General features: G+C 46.0%; 1 protein-coding gene and 1 long non-coding RNA gene across 2 annotated transcripts in view; one reads left to right on the top strand and one right to left on the bottom strand.

Annotated features, from left to right (window-relative positions):
* Positions 1 to 15,820, top strand: part of LOC138720596 (uncharacterized) — a 319,432-nt gene that overhangs the window by 274,721 nt on the left and 28,891 nt on the right. The window lies entirely within an intron of this gene.
* The window catches only part of MDGA2 (MAM domain containing glycosylphosphatidylinositol anchor 2), a 359,263-nt gene continuing 353,647 nt past the window's right edge, over positions 10,205 to 15,820 (bottom strand). The window contains exons 16-17 of the mRNA XM_069856787.1: positions 11,393 to 11,498; positions 10,205 to 10,537 (exon numbers count right to left, since the gene is read on the bottom strand). Coding sequence (XP_069712888.1) covers positions 10,449 to 10,537; positions 11,393 to 11,498 — 195 coding nt within the window. The 3' untranslated portion in view covers positions 10,205 to 10,448. The remainder of the gene's footprint in view (positions 10,538 to 11,392; positions 11,499 to 15,820) is intronic.

The raw sequence follows: 15,820 nt of genomic DNA, 5'->3' as shown, positions 1-15,820 counted from the left end.
CCATCAGTCCAACACCACTGTAAGGACTGAACTGTGTCCTGAAGTGCCACATCTACGTGTTTTTTGAACCTTGTAGGGAATGGCTGGGAAAATGCAGAAGAAGGCAGCCAGGCTGCAGTCCAGAAGGACAGGACTGTTTCGGCACATGGTGTGTGCTGCACATTGAGACAAACTTGGGAGGAAAAGCTGTTTTAAGGCTGAGTGACTCTTTCTCAGGAGAAATATGGACAACTATTCCTCTTTTCCATCCCCTGATGGATTTAACAGACCCCTGTCTCACCCTCTCTCAGCGCCTCCTTTCCAGGCTGAAGAGCCTTGACTCTGTCTCTCCCCATACAAAACTTCTCTGAATCCTTCCACAATCCCTTCTACTCGTCTCGACTCAGATGGCACAGGCAGGAAATCTCTGCTCGATGCTTGGGACCATGGCTCAGCTTTTTAAAATTCTGGCTTCTTGAGTTATTAGGGTGCCTTATTAGGACCAAATTAGCCATGCAAGTATGAGATAGTGCCTGATCATAGAATCATGGAATGGTTTGGACTGGAAGGGACCTTAAACCCATTCAGTTACTAGTGCTGCCATGGCCAGGGGCACCTCCCACTGGATCAGGGTACTCAAGGCTCATCCAACCTGGCCTTGAACAGCCCTCAGCTCCCAGAACTGGATGCTGGTAGCAACGCTAACCCTAAGGGAGGAAAAAAACCTAAAATGAAATGGATTTTTCCTCTCTAGATTTCCTGCTGGCCACTATGTTTTCCTCGCACTTGAAAGAGATTCACTCCATCCTCCCTTCCCTGGGGTGCAGTAAGAAAACATCCTTACCAGGTGGCTCATTTCCAAACAAATCCCCACTTCTACATAAACAAATTGTTACTGTGATCTCAAGCGTCCTTCAAGCCCAACCGAGGAAGAAGTTCTTCATGCAGAGGGTGGGGAGGCCCTGGCCCAGGTTGCCCAGAGCAGTGGTGGCTGCCCCATCCCTGGAGGTGTTGAAGGCCAGGTTGGATGGGGCTTGGAGCCCCTGATCCAGTGGGAGGTGTCCCTGCCCATGACTTAGATGATTTTTAAGGTGCCTTCTAACCCAAACCATTCTATGATTTGAAATGGGACAAAAATTTCAGGGCTTATTAAAATGAAAGGAGAGGGATACACAAAATGACTCATAGGAGGATTGTGTAAGCCCTGTTCCCTGAGGAGTTGGGCTGAAAATGTCAAGTATTACCGCACAAAGCAAAACCACAAATTTTTGCTGCCCCAAAATACACTGGGATTTACATCTCTCCTCAAAATGTCACTTTTATAGCTTATTTTCTACTAGTTTTCATTCTGTAATTAAGGAATATGAGAGAAGCAGCCTGTTTTAGCAGGATTAGAGCAAGTAATGGGGATTGTGAAAGGCCCAGAGCCACCACAGTAATACTTTAATCCTTGCAAATACACCCCTGTCCCCCATCATTAAAATACAAAAGCGACATAGTTAAATAATAAAAAGTATTCCCTAGGGGGACAAAACCAACAGCCCTGGCAGCTCGCAGTGCTGTGCCAGTCACACTCGGGGAGCTAATTCACTGATACCATTAACACAAACAACTGATGAGGAACAGGCATGGACCTATCCATGCAGCCCATGTTAAACGCCAAGATTGTTCCCACCAGGTTCCCAGAATCCAAAAGTCAGATAAAATCCATCCAACAAACTTAAGCGTGTTTTTCTTAGGAAAATAATGCCAATATCAAACATTTCTTTGGCAGAAATGTATGTGTCAGTCTTACCAGCCTCTGCAAACCTTTGTGGAACTGGCTGGGATGGGGACCGGGAGGTTCAGGACTTGGTCCCTGAGGCATATTGGGTGGCAACTGCAGGCAAGGACACAGAGCACCTTGGTTTGACAGTGGGTACTTTACTCAGGCACAGCAAATTCAATGTGTATTTTAACAGTAATTAGTACTGGCTGCACTCATACTCCATGGAATGTCCCCTTGGATCTTCTCTTGACCCAATGTGGAGCTAAGATGTAATTACCAAGAGGGGGAGAGGGAGCAGGTTAATATGTCTGAAAGAAAGTGAAGAACAAGCTTCAGCCCATTAGTGTGAGTATGGAATATGCTAAGGATAGAATAGAATGGTTTGGATTGGAAAGGACCTCAAAGCCCATTCAGTTCCGCCCCCTGACATGGGCAAAGACACCTTCCACTAGGTCAGGCTGCTCCAAGCCCCATCCAACCTGGCCTTGAACACCTCCAGGATAAGGGCATGCAGAAAGGCTTTCAGGTTGTGAGATCTGATGAGTAAATGGAATTTTTGAAGCTGAAAAAGAGGAGAGCAGCATATTTCTTTTTTCATGCTCAGTGTGCTGCTTTTTGTCGGTGTCTGTGGTGGAGGCCACTGGAGAGCATGAGTTGTCTGGAAACTCTTGAGTTTTATCTTGTGAATGAATTTGAACAGGCACTTAGAAGCTGACAACTGACAGTCATAAATCTAATCAGGAAAATGATGGAGGCAAGCACCGTAACTGAAAAGGGCAAAGAAATGTCAGCGTTTGCAAAACATAACAAGAAACAAAGTATGCTTTTATTTATGCAGATTGTAGTCTCATTCCACCTACAATAGAAATAGACTTCTAATTCTGAGGGGCTGTAGAAACATTTATCTCCACACAGCCCATCACAACAGAGCTGCAGAAGGAACCACACACGAAAGCTCCCTCTTCTTTGCTCTTTAGGCATTCACTTCTCCAGCAGCAAGACATGGACACACACAACACGGCCACATCAGAGCACAGCATTTTACCCTTGACTTTCACCAAACACCAGAGAAGTCTGTTTAGGCCTTTCCAAAACATACAGTAGCCAGCCAGTGAAAACCCAGAGCCTTCATGTTCTTAAATGAGCTAACACCATATTTCAGGGAGAAATAACTCTTCTAATTCTTCACATTATAGTGATTACTTGATTAAAAGTGTGCCTGATCGTGTCGTACATGCACAAAGCTGGAGATAACTCCTGGCCCCAAATGGCCTTCTCAACAGAAGAGCTGAACAAGAAACAGAAATTCCCAGGTCATGCCTGCAGCAGAGATTGGGCATCAACCCTATGACTGCTGAGGTCCAGGTGGGCAACCTCCACATTGGTCCATGTAGCCACTGAACTTGTGAAATCCAAACTCATCATGCAGTTAAGTTCAGGTTGGAGCTGGAGATGCTGTGCCACACCGGGACACAAAGGCAGAGATACACTCTATGTGCACATCATATCTGCACCCACATGGCTTGCATGGGGAGGAGTGCTCTGAAATAGCCTGGTCTGGCATGGCACACATATCCTCATGCAGGTTTCTCTTGTTTTGCTTCCCAGGGATTGGGTGGGAATTATGGAAAGTCAAAGAAATGGACTTCAACCCTCAGTTGTCCATATGGCTGCATAAAAAACTGTTACTCTGCTGGAACAAAGCAAGGGAAGGAAAGGAAAGGCCTCAGAAGGGAAGAGGGTGGTGTGGTCTTTTCATAATCAAAACCTTGCAGTACCTAGCAAGAGGTGGGTGGATGAGATGGGAGACGCAGTCATTCTTTCTCACATCTCCCATGACAGCTGGGACCCATCAAGCAAGAAATATTGCCCACCCAACCCAGTCCCTCCCAGCTGCCCACCACTCTTTACCACAGCGGATTGAGGGACAGAAGCAAAGGCACCACAGAGCCAAGGAGGAGAGACAGAAAATACTGCTGGCAATTGAAAAGGTAACCAAAAATATGGAGATTACCTAAAAATAGATGAAAGAACACAGCCGTTACTGCAGGTAGAAGTAGCAGCCTCAGCTTGCCTTCTCAGGAAAGATCAGATGTGCTTCTCTTGCACACTACCACACAAAGGAAAACTACAGTGTGTTTGTGTGTGTAAGAGGTATGGTATATAAATAACTGTAGATTGTAATGTATTTAATGTATATATAATGATATACATTAAATACATACAATTACAGTTATTTATATAATATTTACACACACAAACACACAGAGTTTTCCCCTTTGCTGTTGGTAGTGTGCAAGCAGAAGCACATCTGATCTTTCCTGAGAAGGAGCTGAGGCTGCTAATTCCTACTTGCAGTAACGTGTGTTTCTTCCATCTCTTTTTAGGTCATCTCCATCAAAACCAATTCAATTGCCTTTACAATTGCAGTTGTTGCACTGCTCCTGTTGCATCCCTACAGGCGAAGGACTGCAAACCCCCAGCAAGGTGAAGGCTTGTAGCATGCAAAGATCCTGAATCCTGAGGAACTGGTGGTGACATTTCTCCAGTTGTCAGCCATGACCTTAGCTGCGAGCAAAGCTATGTTAATATTGGTTTGTCCAAGCACTTAACAACATTCAAGTCTCTTTCTCAACGGAAAATGATTTACCAAGAATAGAAATGGAAGGAAATTGGTTGTAAGTCACCTGTCACAGGTTCTTGGTGGGCTCTGATAAGGGGACGTCCAACCTGATCACGTCATACAAAGAACCGGCTAGGAGAGACCATGTTAGGTGAAGCTACAGGGTGTATGGAGACACATACACATAGTGAATGCAAACATTATTGTCCTGTCTATGTCTCAACTTCTTCAATGTCAGGCATCCAACAGGTTTTTCAATTAAAACACTAGGGTTGCTCTCAGTAAGCTAAAAGATGCATCAAATGACCGGGAGCTCATTGTTGAACTTGGATCAGTTTGGGTGTTTGAGGAAGGACACATGGGTATGAGGGAATTTCTCTCCACATACATAATATCATTGTGTTCTCTCATGATTTGATCAGTTTGTTCTCTCTTGAGTAGTCTCATCATAACACAGCTACGAGAGATTTGGGTGAGATGGTATCTTATTGAAGGAAAGCCACCACTAGACCCTCTGAAAGACTTGCTCTGCAGAAGTACTCACGTGTAAGTGGGATGCCATCTTCACAGACTTTGGATGTGGTGTTTTGGGGAGAAAATACATCCTTCCCATAATATGAATCTCATAGTATGAACTCCCTAATCTGTTAGACACAAACCCCACCTTTGTTGTATTTTAGAATGTCCCACCAACTATGTCAAGTAGCTTGTGTCTGGCTTAACGATAGCTCCTGGTGTCTATTATATAACTTCACTAACCCAGAGATACAAATATTGTAACCTGGCCAAAAACAGAAAAAAAGGGGACCTGAAGGTGGTCTAGGGTAAAAAGGGAGAGGAACTGAACACCAGAAAGGGAGGAAACTGTTTTAACGTTGCTGGCACAAGAACAAATGACTCTAAACTGGCTATGACCACATTGATGCTGGTGACAAGAAAACCTCCCAGCAGCGAGCTTTTGCAACAGCCTTACGAGCAGCATAGAGGGCAAAAAACAAACGCATCCACCCTCTTCCACCTTTTGGTTGATGTTAAGATTGATGTTATTGTGAGCAAGGGCATGGTGGGTGGTTGCTAGCATCAAGGAGTGTCCAGCACATCCTTCCCCAGCCTGAGTCCCACGGGGCACTTTTCCCTGCAGAGTGCCAGGGTGCTTTCCCACGGGGGCACCGGCAGCTGCAGCTCCAGCTCCATCTTGCTTGGGTGAACCAGCAGTACCTCTCTCCAGTTAAGAAATACCACGTTTCCAAGGATATCTGGGGGCCTGACAGTAGCACACCCTCAGCTAACATTCTCCAAAATCTGGCTGATACGACATGGGCTCCGTGCACAGACCCTGCCCTCCATCAGCTTTCATCACAGCTGCCATCAGCACTTTGATAGGTTCTCAAGGAGATTTTCCTGCCTTTAAATCGTAATTGTGCATTTGTAGTGTGATTTGTAATGTGTTTGCCCCATTTTAGTCTATGCTCTTTGATCAAACCTTGTGCCCCAGGATTCAAGCCTGGCTGGAGGTGGCTGGAGAAGTGGTGGGTTGGTATCACAGTGAGATCCAAGGACTCTAAGATTACCAAGTCCAGCTGTCAGGCTAACACCAGTGTGCCTACTAAATCTTTTCACAAAGTTCCATGGCCACATATTTTCTGAACCCCTCCAGGGATAGCAACTCCACCACCTCCCTGGGCAGCCTCTGCCAGGGCTTCACCACTCTATCAGTGAAGAAATTTCTTGTAACATCCAATCTAAGCCTCCCCCAGCACAACTTGAGGCCATTTCCTCTTGTCCTATCACTTGATACTTGGGAGAAGAGCTCAGCATCTCACCTTACCACAGCCTCCTTTCCAAGAGCTGCAAAGAGCAATTAGGGCTCCCCTCAGCCTCCTCTTCTCCAGGATAAGCACCCCCAGGTCCCTCAGGTTCTCCCAGAACCCCTGGGCTCCAGACCCTTCCCCAGCTCCGTTCTCTTCTCTGGACACACTTCAGCCCCTCAATGTCCTTCTTGGACTGAGAGGCACAGAACTGAATCCAGGATTCGAGGTGCAGCCTCACCAGCACTGAGTCCAGTGGGACAATCCTTTCCTTACTCCTACTGGCCACACCATTTTGTAACTGTGTGTGGGATTTCACATGTGCTTTGTGGAAGAAATGAACTTGGACGGCTTTGTTAGAGGCAATAGAAGGGGAGTTTTCCTTTATTCTCCCACATCATCCTGAGAAAGAAAAAGAAGTGGAAGGTTTATCATGGGCATCACCTACCTCTACCTTGGGAACACCAAGTTAACTCCCACAGGCACCCCCAAAGTTGGGTTGCTGATCCCACAGCCAAGCACTGTAATTACTGCAAAGACCACATTTGCACAATGACTTGTTTGATGTTCAACTTAAATATCCATCAGGAACGTTACTATATCAGATACCCAACAACTGAACCAAGGCGTTCAGCAAATCCCATTGAAGCTCAAACTCCCATTTTTTTGATTTTCAGTCCAAAAATGTTACAAATAGTACATTCATTTTCAGACTAAAATGAAAAAAAAAATAAATCCCAAGGCCAGGAAATACAAATCGCAGACAAAGTCAAATCCCATTGCCTTTTCAGTGGCTTACAGTAGCATTGGGAAGAAAGAGAACACTACCTAAATCAACATCTGAAAGAGAAAACCAGCTTTTCTTAGTACCTTCTTCTACAATCAAGCAAGTAGGGTAAAACTTAAGTAGGCATGGGGAATAACTTTCCTTTCACATAAAGACCTGGTCTTCTCAGGACAAACAAATTATCCCGCCCCAAAAGACAATGACTGCAGTCTTTGGTTGTCAATCAAAACCCTCTATCAAATACCCGACATGGTCCTCAACAAAGGGAAAGAAAAATCAAAATACGAAGAGGAAAAACAGATTTCAGTTTGCTGTCTTAGCTTTGACTCTAAACAAGCAAACATGACCTTCATTTCAGTATCTTCAGAACATCTTCATCAAGCACAAGGACATCGTAAGGTGCTTTCCCAATCCTCCCTTCCCATGGAGACTCCATCACACCACTGCTGTCAGCCCTAAGGCTGGAGCCCTGCCCGGTGCTTCCAAGATGTTTCTCCTAGCCCGTGCTGATCATCGGGCATCCAAAGTCCACTTTACTTTGAGTCTGTTGTTGGAAGGGATAAATTCAAGAGAAAACTAGGAAAATACTTCAAGGGAAATGGAATACTTCACGTTTTAATTAAAAAATGATTAACAAATTGCCACTCTGGTTTTTTTTTTCCCCATATTCCCCATTTAATCTGATCAGGGCAGTGAAATTGAGTATCATAAACCACAGCAGAATAGGGTTTGTTATCAAGGTGCCACGGCGAAGCACCAGCGCATGTGCCTGTCCCCGAGCGGCAGGGACCTTGTGCTCCACCAGCTGTGTCTCCAGCCCAGCTCCAGCCAGAACCATTGCAGCAGCTGCTGCTCAAACCACAAAATGAGCCAAAAGAAGCTGCCTAGCTCACACAACGGTGAGAGACAGAATAGGAAATGGAAGAAGAGTACTCACTGCTAAAATCCCATGCATCCACTCCTGGCAGGGCTCCCAGCAGCCTTGGGCAAAGCCAGCCCATCCGAAGGCAGTTGTGCCAAAAGCGCCCACGAGAAAGCCTCTCAGATGATCCCACAGTCCTCTGGCTTTCAGAGAGCTCAGCAGGAAGGAGGATACACGAGAAGGTTTGGTTTCCACAAATCATGGATTATGAGACATACCAACCTCCTCAGCAAAATCCTGCAGCAGGGTCTCACCATACCTGACCTGCTCCTCCATCCATAATTAAAATCCAGTCCTTATCAGTGGGAAACTGGCTTTTTTCTTTAAGGGTGTCAAACCCCAGAGTCCATCCTCACTTGGAGCTCCCACTATCTTCCGAGCAGACTTCCTGCTGCGGTGCAGGGGATTACAGACACCACATACCGCTTAGAAACCAGAAAGCCAACAGCATCCTCAGAAAGCTCAGCCCCCATGCACCAGTATGGACCATTATATCCTCAGACAACACCAGTTTAGCAGGGGAAAAACGAAGCAATCCCAGTCGTGCCCATACAGAGCACACATTGCTCAACAAACACACGTACCACTTAACGTACCTTACCTGGAAAGAGGCTTTATTGAACATAGCTGTAAAATTATCTCTTCAGTTGAATTACTGAATTTGCACAAACATTTCTCTACAGAATAAAAAAAATCAAGCCTTGTCATTGTTTTACTGCATCTCGTTGTGCTTTTTATACTCATATTTGCAAATGCTATACTTGGTTTGTTTGTTTTCATGTTTGTATTCCAATTATTTGCATATCAGGTTTTGTTTTTAATCCTAGGGTGTCGAGAGAAGACAGAAGAATAATAATAATTATAATAATTATAATAATAATACTCTTCTTTAGACAAAAGTCTTTTTTTTTTAAATGAAGTTAAAAGCTGAGATAATTTAAGGAAAAAGGTCTTCAAATTGCAATAACCAACTGTAAGGGAACTTCACAATGCAGTGGAAAATCGGCTGGCTAACGATACGTGTTTGGGTAGCTCAAAACCATTCGTACAGCTTTTATTTGTGGGTTTTTTTGTTGTAAAAGTGGATTATTTTTTGTTTTTTGTTAAATTTCGCTACAATAATAAAATAATCTTTCGCGATCTGCACAGAGTCTGGCTGCAGGGCAGAGGCACGGCCCCAACGGGGCTTGGCCGGCGCCAGGGCTCGGTGGTTCTCTAGGTGTCGCGCTGCCGTCCCCACCCCGCGCCCACTTCCCCGTCCTGCGAGCGGAGGTCAGAGTAAGAAAATCACTTCTGTGTTTTTTACCACCTTCTGCGCTAAGTGCACCTCAACCACCTTTCCCTCTGGTTGACCCACTCGATAACCTGAAAAAAAACAACAACGACAACAACAAAAAGAGTGCTGCTCCCATTTCCAGGACCAACGGAAGCGATTTTCTAATGGATAAGAAGCTGAAAGGCCATGGCTGTCTGGAAGGTTAAACAACACATATCTCATCCAAAAGGGCTTACGCAGCAGCTTAGGTCCGTCCGTCTCCAGAAGCGGCTTCATCTCCTTGCCTGAACACCCAGGCTCCGTAGTTTGTTTAGAAAAGAGTTTGCACAAACCACATTTCAGCAGTGCAAGCTTCTGCGTCGAAACTCTTATTACCGTTTCATTTGTATTTCATTTGTATTTTTTGTTAAATCAGGCTTGTTTCATTGAAGGCACTTGGTTTCCATGGCAATCTTATAAAAGACGGTGGTTTGGTTTCTTCACTTCATTGGAACAGATGACTTGGTCAGGGAGGGGAGAGGGGGTGTTCCGAGTGGCTGCAAGCAAACTCCGAGAAGCCTGTGTAATATGTAAGCCCAGGGCGCACATCCTGGATAGGAATGCATGCAAAAGGAGACAGCATACAGTTATCGAGCATATAGCCATGAGAAATGAAACAGGAATGTCCGAAAACAGCTCGGATTTAGGGTTATCCTCTAGGGGAGGTGACAGCCAAAGTAGAAAGGGCCTACATTGATTGAACTCTAGACTAAAAACCTTCTGGAAGGGAAAAATGAATGCCAGCTCTTCACATACCCTGTGTACAGTGAGGTGTTTCTCTCTCTCTCTGTCTGTGTTTTTGTTTTTATTTCCTCTCTCCTTCCTTATTTTTTTTGGCAGGCCATTAGGTTTCCATGGTAACAAGCAAACTATTCATTTGAAACAAAACCAGCCATGACTTTGTGCTTTGACAAGGGTTTCCATAGCTCTTTTCCGAGAGTTCAACCAGATGATGCTGTATCCAGTATCGACCACAAAAGCACCTGAAGGTCTCTTCCTTACTTAGGCCAGATCTCGTTCTCACGCGTGGTTCATAGCGAGTTACGCTCCCATGATGCCTTTTATGTCCCCAGTGCTTTTTAATCTTTTTTTTTTAATTATTATTATTTATTTACGTATTTATTTAACTTTTTGAGTCAGTCAGTGGAGGAATCTTTGGTAGTTTGTTTTTAAATGTCCATTTTACAAAGACTCTTTCTTCATGCCAGTGCCTGGTGAATCTTTTGTAGCCTCTGCCAGGATAAGGTCACCTCTGATGACTTAAGACAGACATGAGGATGGTAACTGGGATAAGTCGTATATGCGCTAATGTCCCAACAGCACCTGATCGTAAATCTACAGAAAGGGAGGGAAAAAGAGGAGTTAAAGAGCTGCTTGGACACAGCCAGCATTGCTACAAGGCTCAGAAGATACAAGGCTCAGCCACCATAACCTGTCCTGCACGCCAACGCAGAGGCAGCCGGGGAGGACACCTCCACAAGGTCACCTCCTACAAAGAGGGGACAAGAAGAGGGCTCACCAAATGAATGAGGCAGGAGCCCTGATCTCTGAAGGTCACCTCTGCAAGGTCACCTCCTACAAAAAGGGGACAAGAACAGGGCTCACCAAATAAATGAGGCAGGAGACGTCGGGATAAAACACTATCGGGCTGTGGAGTTAAGGCCTGTATTACAATGCACATGTGGGGATGGAGGGATGAAACAAGGCCCACAGAGAATCCCAACACCAATATTCATTAATTCCATATCGTCCGGACCCACTGAACATTCTGTTGATGGTCCTTTACCCGTCTGTCCATCTAAAATCACAGCCAGCCAGCCCAGCCCCACTGTTCTTGTCTCCGCCTAACGCCCATCAGCCTCTCACTTGCACCTTTGCTAAACCAGCATCATCCTTTCTGAACAAAGACATTCTGACTCCAGAGCTGCTTCCAATGCATTGTTCTCCTGGAGAAAATCCATTTTATGTGTCTCAGATTTATACCTATGAGAAGTAATTTGCTCCTCCCCATGTATGGAAGAGCCTTTCACTCGCATCTTTGATAAACCAGCATCTTCCTATCTGAACAAAGACATTCTGTCTCCAGAATTTGCTTCTGTTGTTCTCCTGGAGAACATCCATTTTATGTGTCTCAGATTTATAACCATGAGAAGTAATTTGCTCTTCCCTGTGTGTGGAAGAGCCACTTACTGTTGGCCGGTTGGTCTGATTTCATACACTCTCCTTCCACAATCGATACATCATCAATAGCAATATCCCCTTCAATGCCAGGGCCCCGGATCCCTTCAAATATGAGCTGAGAAAAGACAAAGAAGCAGCGGATCAGAGGGTGATGAACCAAAGACGTTGAGCTGTGCTTTGCCCAGCATTAAACCACATCGATGGGCTTGGAATAACATAAAAAAACTTTCTATGGTGCAGAAAACCACAATCCAGTTCACACATACTGGTAAGGTGAACATAGAGGATGGGAAAGCCTTAGAGGCTTTTACACTTCAGAATAAGTGGAGTTGGTAGTCATCTGCCTGCTGGTCTGCTTGGTGTCTCCAGATCCACATCGCCACTATGCTAACTGTAATGTGTTTCTTTAACTAAGTGTGATATTTATGGAGCAAAGAGCAAGATTAAAGAGAGTTTTAAAGAGATTTGGGGTGTTTTCCCCAGAAAATCCTGCCACTTGAAGCAAACAGCAGAGGCACAGCTTGAGGAACAGCATCTGCAGGGTGTTGGAGGACTGAGCATCCATTCAACCACAGACCACATGGAACACACAGGAGCCAGAAATACTCCACAGTAAAATGAGGCTTCTGGCTCTTGAAGACACTCCCATTCTGACAGTTTTGTGTCCTTCTTCTCCTGGGGATTCCAGAACTGGAGGCGGCACTCCAGGTGGGGTGTCACGAGAGAGGAGTAAAGGGGGAGAATCCCCTCCCTCGTCCTGCTGGCCGCACTTCTTTTTTGATGCAGCCTAGGACACGGTTGGCTTCCTGGGCAGGCTGGCTTGTTGCAAGGTCACTAACATTTGCTGTGCTGTTTGTTATTAGCTATGACTTACTATTGCACTAGAATCATAGAATCCCTAGGTTGGAAAAGACCTTTGAGACCATCAAGTCAAACTGTACCTGTCTACTACTAAATCGTATCCCTAAGCACTTCATCTACCTGTCTTTTGAATACCTCCAGATACGGGGACTCCAGTACCTCCATGGGCAGCCTCTGCCAGGGCCTGAGAACCCTTTCTATGAAGAAGTTTTTTCCCGATGCCTAATCTGAACCTGCCCTGGTGCAACTTGAAGGCATTTCTTCTTGTCCTATTGCCTGTCACTTGGGAGAAGAGACCAACACCCATCACGCTACAACCTCCTTTCAGGCAGTTGTAGACAGTGATGAGGTCCCCCCTCAGCCTCCTCTTCTCCAGGCTAAACAATCCCAGGTCCCTCAGCTGCTCCTTGTAAGACTTGTTCTAAAGAGAAGAAGGAATTACGTAAGGAATGCATTTCCCAAGCAGCACCATTTGCACAGATCTCTCTCCTTTCCCACCCCCCACCCTCCTCTCAGTCCTTTGAAATATTCTTCATTAACTTAGATGACAAGTTTTTTAACTTTAATCTGCAACAATATATGCATGAAATTCAATGTATTCCATGAGGGAGTGCTGTGAAACCAATGGAGACACTAACTCTTGGGGTAGAGTCAAGTGAGAAAGAAAATATTCATTCCATCTGGACCCAAATACTTCAATTACACTTCATAATGGTTTAACTGCATCTGGGAGAGGTCCAGGGCGTTTGGAGGGGCTCTCTCTGTTGTCATTGATTTCAGCAGGACACAGATCTGAGCCTCTCCTGACATGCCTTTGCTCATTAATACAGTTCAGCCAGAGCCACTCGTTTGAAATTAATACCTTCCATTAAAAATAATGAGTAAACACTCTGGGCAGTGCAAGATGACCCTGCAGATCACAGGGGTCTGGTAGCTATTCCAAATGGATGAGTATCACAGAATTATAGAATTGCTTGGTTGGACAAAACCTTTGAGATCAAGTCCAACCGTAACTGCCCACTACAAAACCAGATCCTTGAGCACCTCAGCTACCGGTCTTTTAAATCCCTCCATGGATGGGGACTCCACCACCTCCCTGGGCAGTCTCTGCCAGAGCCTGAGAACCCTTTCCGTGAAGAAATTTTTTCTGATGTCTAATTTGACCTGCCAGTCATCATAACCCTTGTTCTCCAACCCCTTCCCCAGCTCCGTTCTCTTCTCTGGACATGTCCCAGCCCCTCAATGTCCTTCTTGTAGTAAGTGATTCAAAAACTGAACCCAGGATTCCAAGTGTGGCCTCACCAATATCGAGTCCAGGGGCACAATCCCTACCATGCTCCTGCTGTTCACACTGTTTCTGATACAAGCCAAGATGCCACTGGCCTGCTTGGCCAGCTGGCCACACTGCTGGCTCACATTCAGCCGTTGTCAACCAACACCCCCAGGTCCTTTCTGCTGGGCAGCTTTCCAGCCACTCTTCCCCAAGCCTGGAGCTGCACGGGGTTGTTGTGTCCCAAGTGCAGGGCTTAGCACTTGGCCTTGTTGAACTTCATCCCGCTGGTCAGAGCCCATGGATCCAGCCTGTTCAGATCCCTCTGTAGAGCCTCCCTACCCTCAAGCAGGTAGACCCTTACACCCAGCTTAGTATCATCCAAGGACCATATCACAAGCATGCATGATGCCACCAGACATAGCACTGCCTGGGCAATTGTTGACTTTGCCTTTCCACAGAGGGCACGTCCTTCAGCCTTGGCCACAGCCACATCTTGTCTGAGCATCCCTAGGAGATGCCTGACCCTGCAGTGGAGAGCTGGCAATGTAAGCTGTGTATTTACAGCCTGCCCATGGAGTCCTAAGCCAGGCAGCAAGGTCTGGGAGCACTAAATAAACATGAAAGCTCTGCATTTGGAGCAGGAGACACCATTCATATTTTATCGAAGTGCGACACTGTGGGTTAATGACTCTAACAAGGTGGATATTAATGCAACAGGGAACTGTAATAGGGAAAACAGTAACTTTTTCCATAATTTACCCTGTTGTCTGAAAACAGTGTCACAATAATTATCCCTCTGACAATTTTCTGTCTCTACCTCTGATGATGGGAAGTATTCAGCTCAAGAGGAAAGTGTCTTCTCTTCTCCCCCACCTTGCTCTCCTGCTCCTTGCAGGCATAAACCAGTCAACACCATTTAAAATCAAACCTTCCCTGATAATGACAAATGCAGTTTCCAGACAAAAGGCCTCGACAGAAATACAATGGCCAGCATTTAATTAAAATCTGCATTTGGCAGGGTGTTTTATGGGCCTCTGAGACGGGGTGTGATTAGCCAGCTTGGCCACACGCTCTGAACAAATCACCGCAGATGAGTGTTGGCAAGGCACGGAGCACAATCCAGCCCGCAGTGCACAGTGATTTGCAGAAGGTGCCAGATGATCAGGATGCCCCATCAGTATCCTGCAAAACCTGTCATCTGCATGGCTATGGCTTGACAAAGCTGTTGCTAAAAATTCTGTGTTTAACCGGAGTTAGCATCCAGTAAAGGCCACTCTGCTTTCTGAACAGAGAACATGGAAATAATCATGGAATCACAGAATGGTTTGGGTTGGAAGGGACCTCAAAGCCCATCCAGTTCCACCCCTGCCGTGGGCAGGGACACCTCCCACTAGATCAGGTTTCTCCAAGCCCCATCCAGCCTGGCCTTGAACACCTCCAGGGATGGGGCAGCCACCACTGCTCTGGGCAACCTGGGCCAGGGCCTCCCCACCTTCACAGCAAAACATTTCTCCCTAATATCTCATCTCAACCTCCCCTCTTTCAGCTAAAAAGCGATCCTCTCCCCCCCATCCGATCCCTGCCCTCCCTGATCAAGAGCCCCTCCAGCTTTCCTGGAGCCCCTTTCAGTGCTGGAAGGTGCTCTAAGGTCTCCCAGGAGCCTTCTCTTCTCCAGGCTGAATAACCCCAATTCACAGCCTGGCCTCATAGTAGAGATGCTCCAGCCCTGGGATCATCTTTGTGGCCTCCTCTGCTCCAACAGATCTGTGTTCTTCTTATGTTGGAGATTCCAGAACTGGACAGAGGACTGCAGGTGGGGTCTCACAAGAGTGGAGCAGAGGGGCGGCATCGCTAAACAAACCCCTGTAGTGCCTCCAAATTTACCCCTCCTGTCTCCGGGGAATTCAGCTTGTGCTTCTTACACAGGATTTCACACAGGTTTTACTGTCCTGACCTCTTTTACTGTCCTCATAGGGAGCAGAGTGGAGCCTCACACACATCCCCAGCTGGATAGTGTGATGAGAAGGCTTAAGCCCCTCACACTCACTTTAAGGGGCTGCAAATGCCAGTGGTCAGGCAGGGTCATTTGGTTAAGGGCAGCTTGGTCCCTCTTGTGGAAAAAAAAACAGCTTTAACACAAGACCTTGTCGAAGGAAGCACAGCTGAGGGTGATGGCACTGCTCCTGCTCAAACCCAAACTAAAACTGACACCTTCCTAGACACCAGTGCACAACAAATCACTTTCATGTGCTCTGTTTTTTTGGGCTTATCCTTCAAAAACATCAAACAAGTGAATATCGTCC

Source organism: Phaenicophaeus curvirostris, chromosome 5 (genome assembly GCF_032191515.1).
Source record: "Phaenicophaeus curvirostris isolate KB17595 chromosome 5, BPBGC_Pcur_1.0, whole genome shotgun sequence".
NCBI classification, from domain to species: Eukaryota; Metazoa; Chordata; class Aves; order Cuculiformes; family Cuculidae; genus Phaenicophaeus; species Phaenicophaeus curvirostris.
This window is presented reverse-complemented; position numbering and strand designations above follow the sequence as displayed.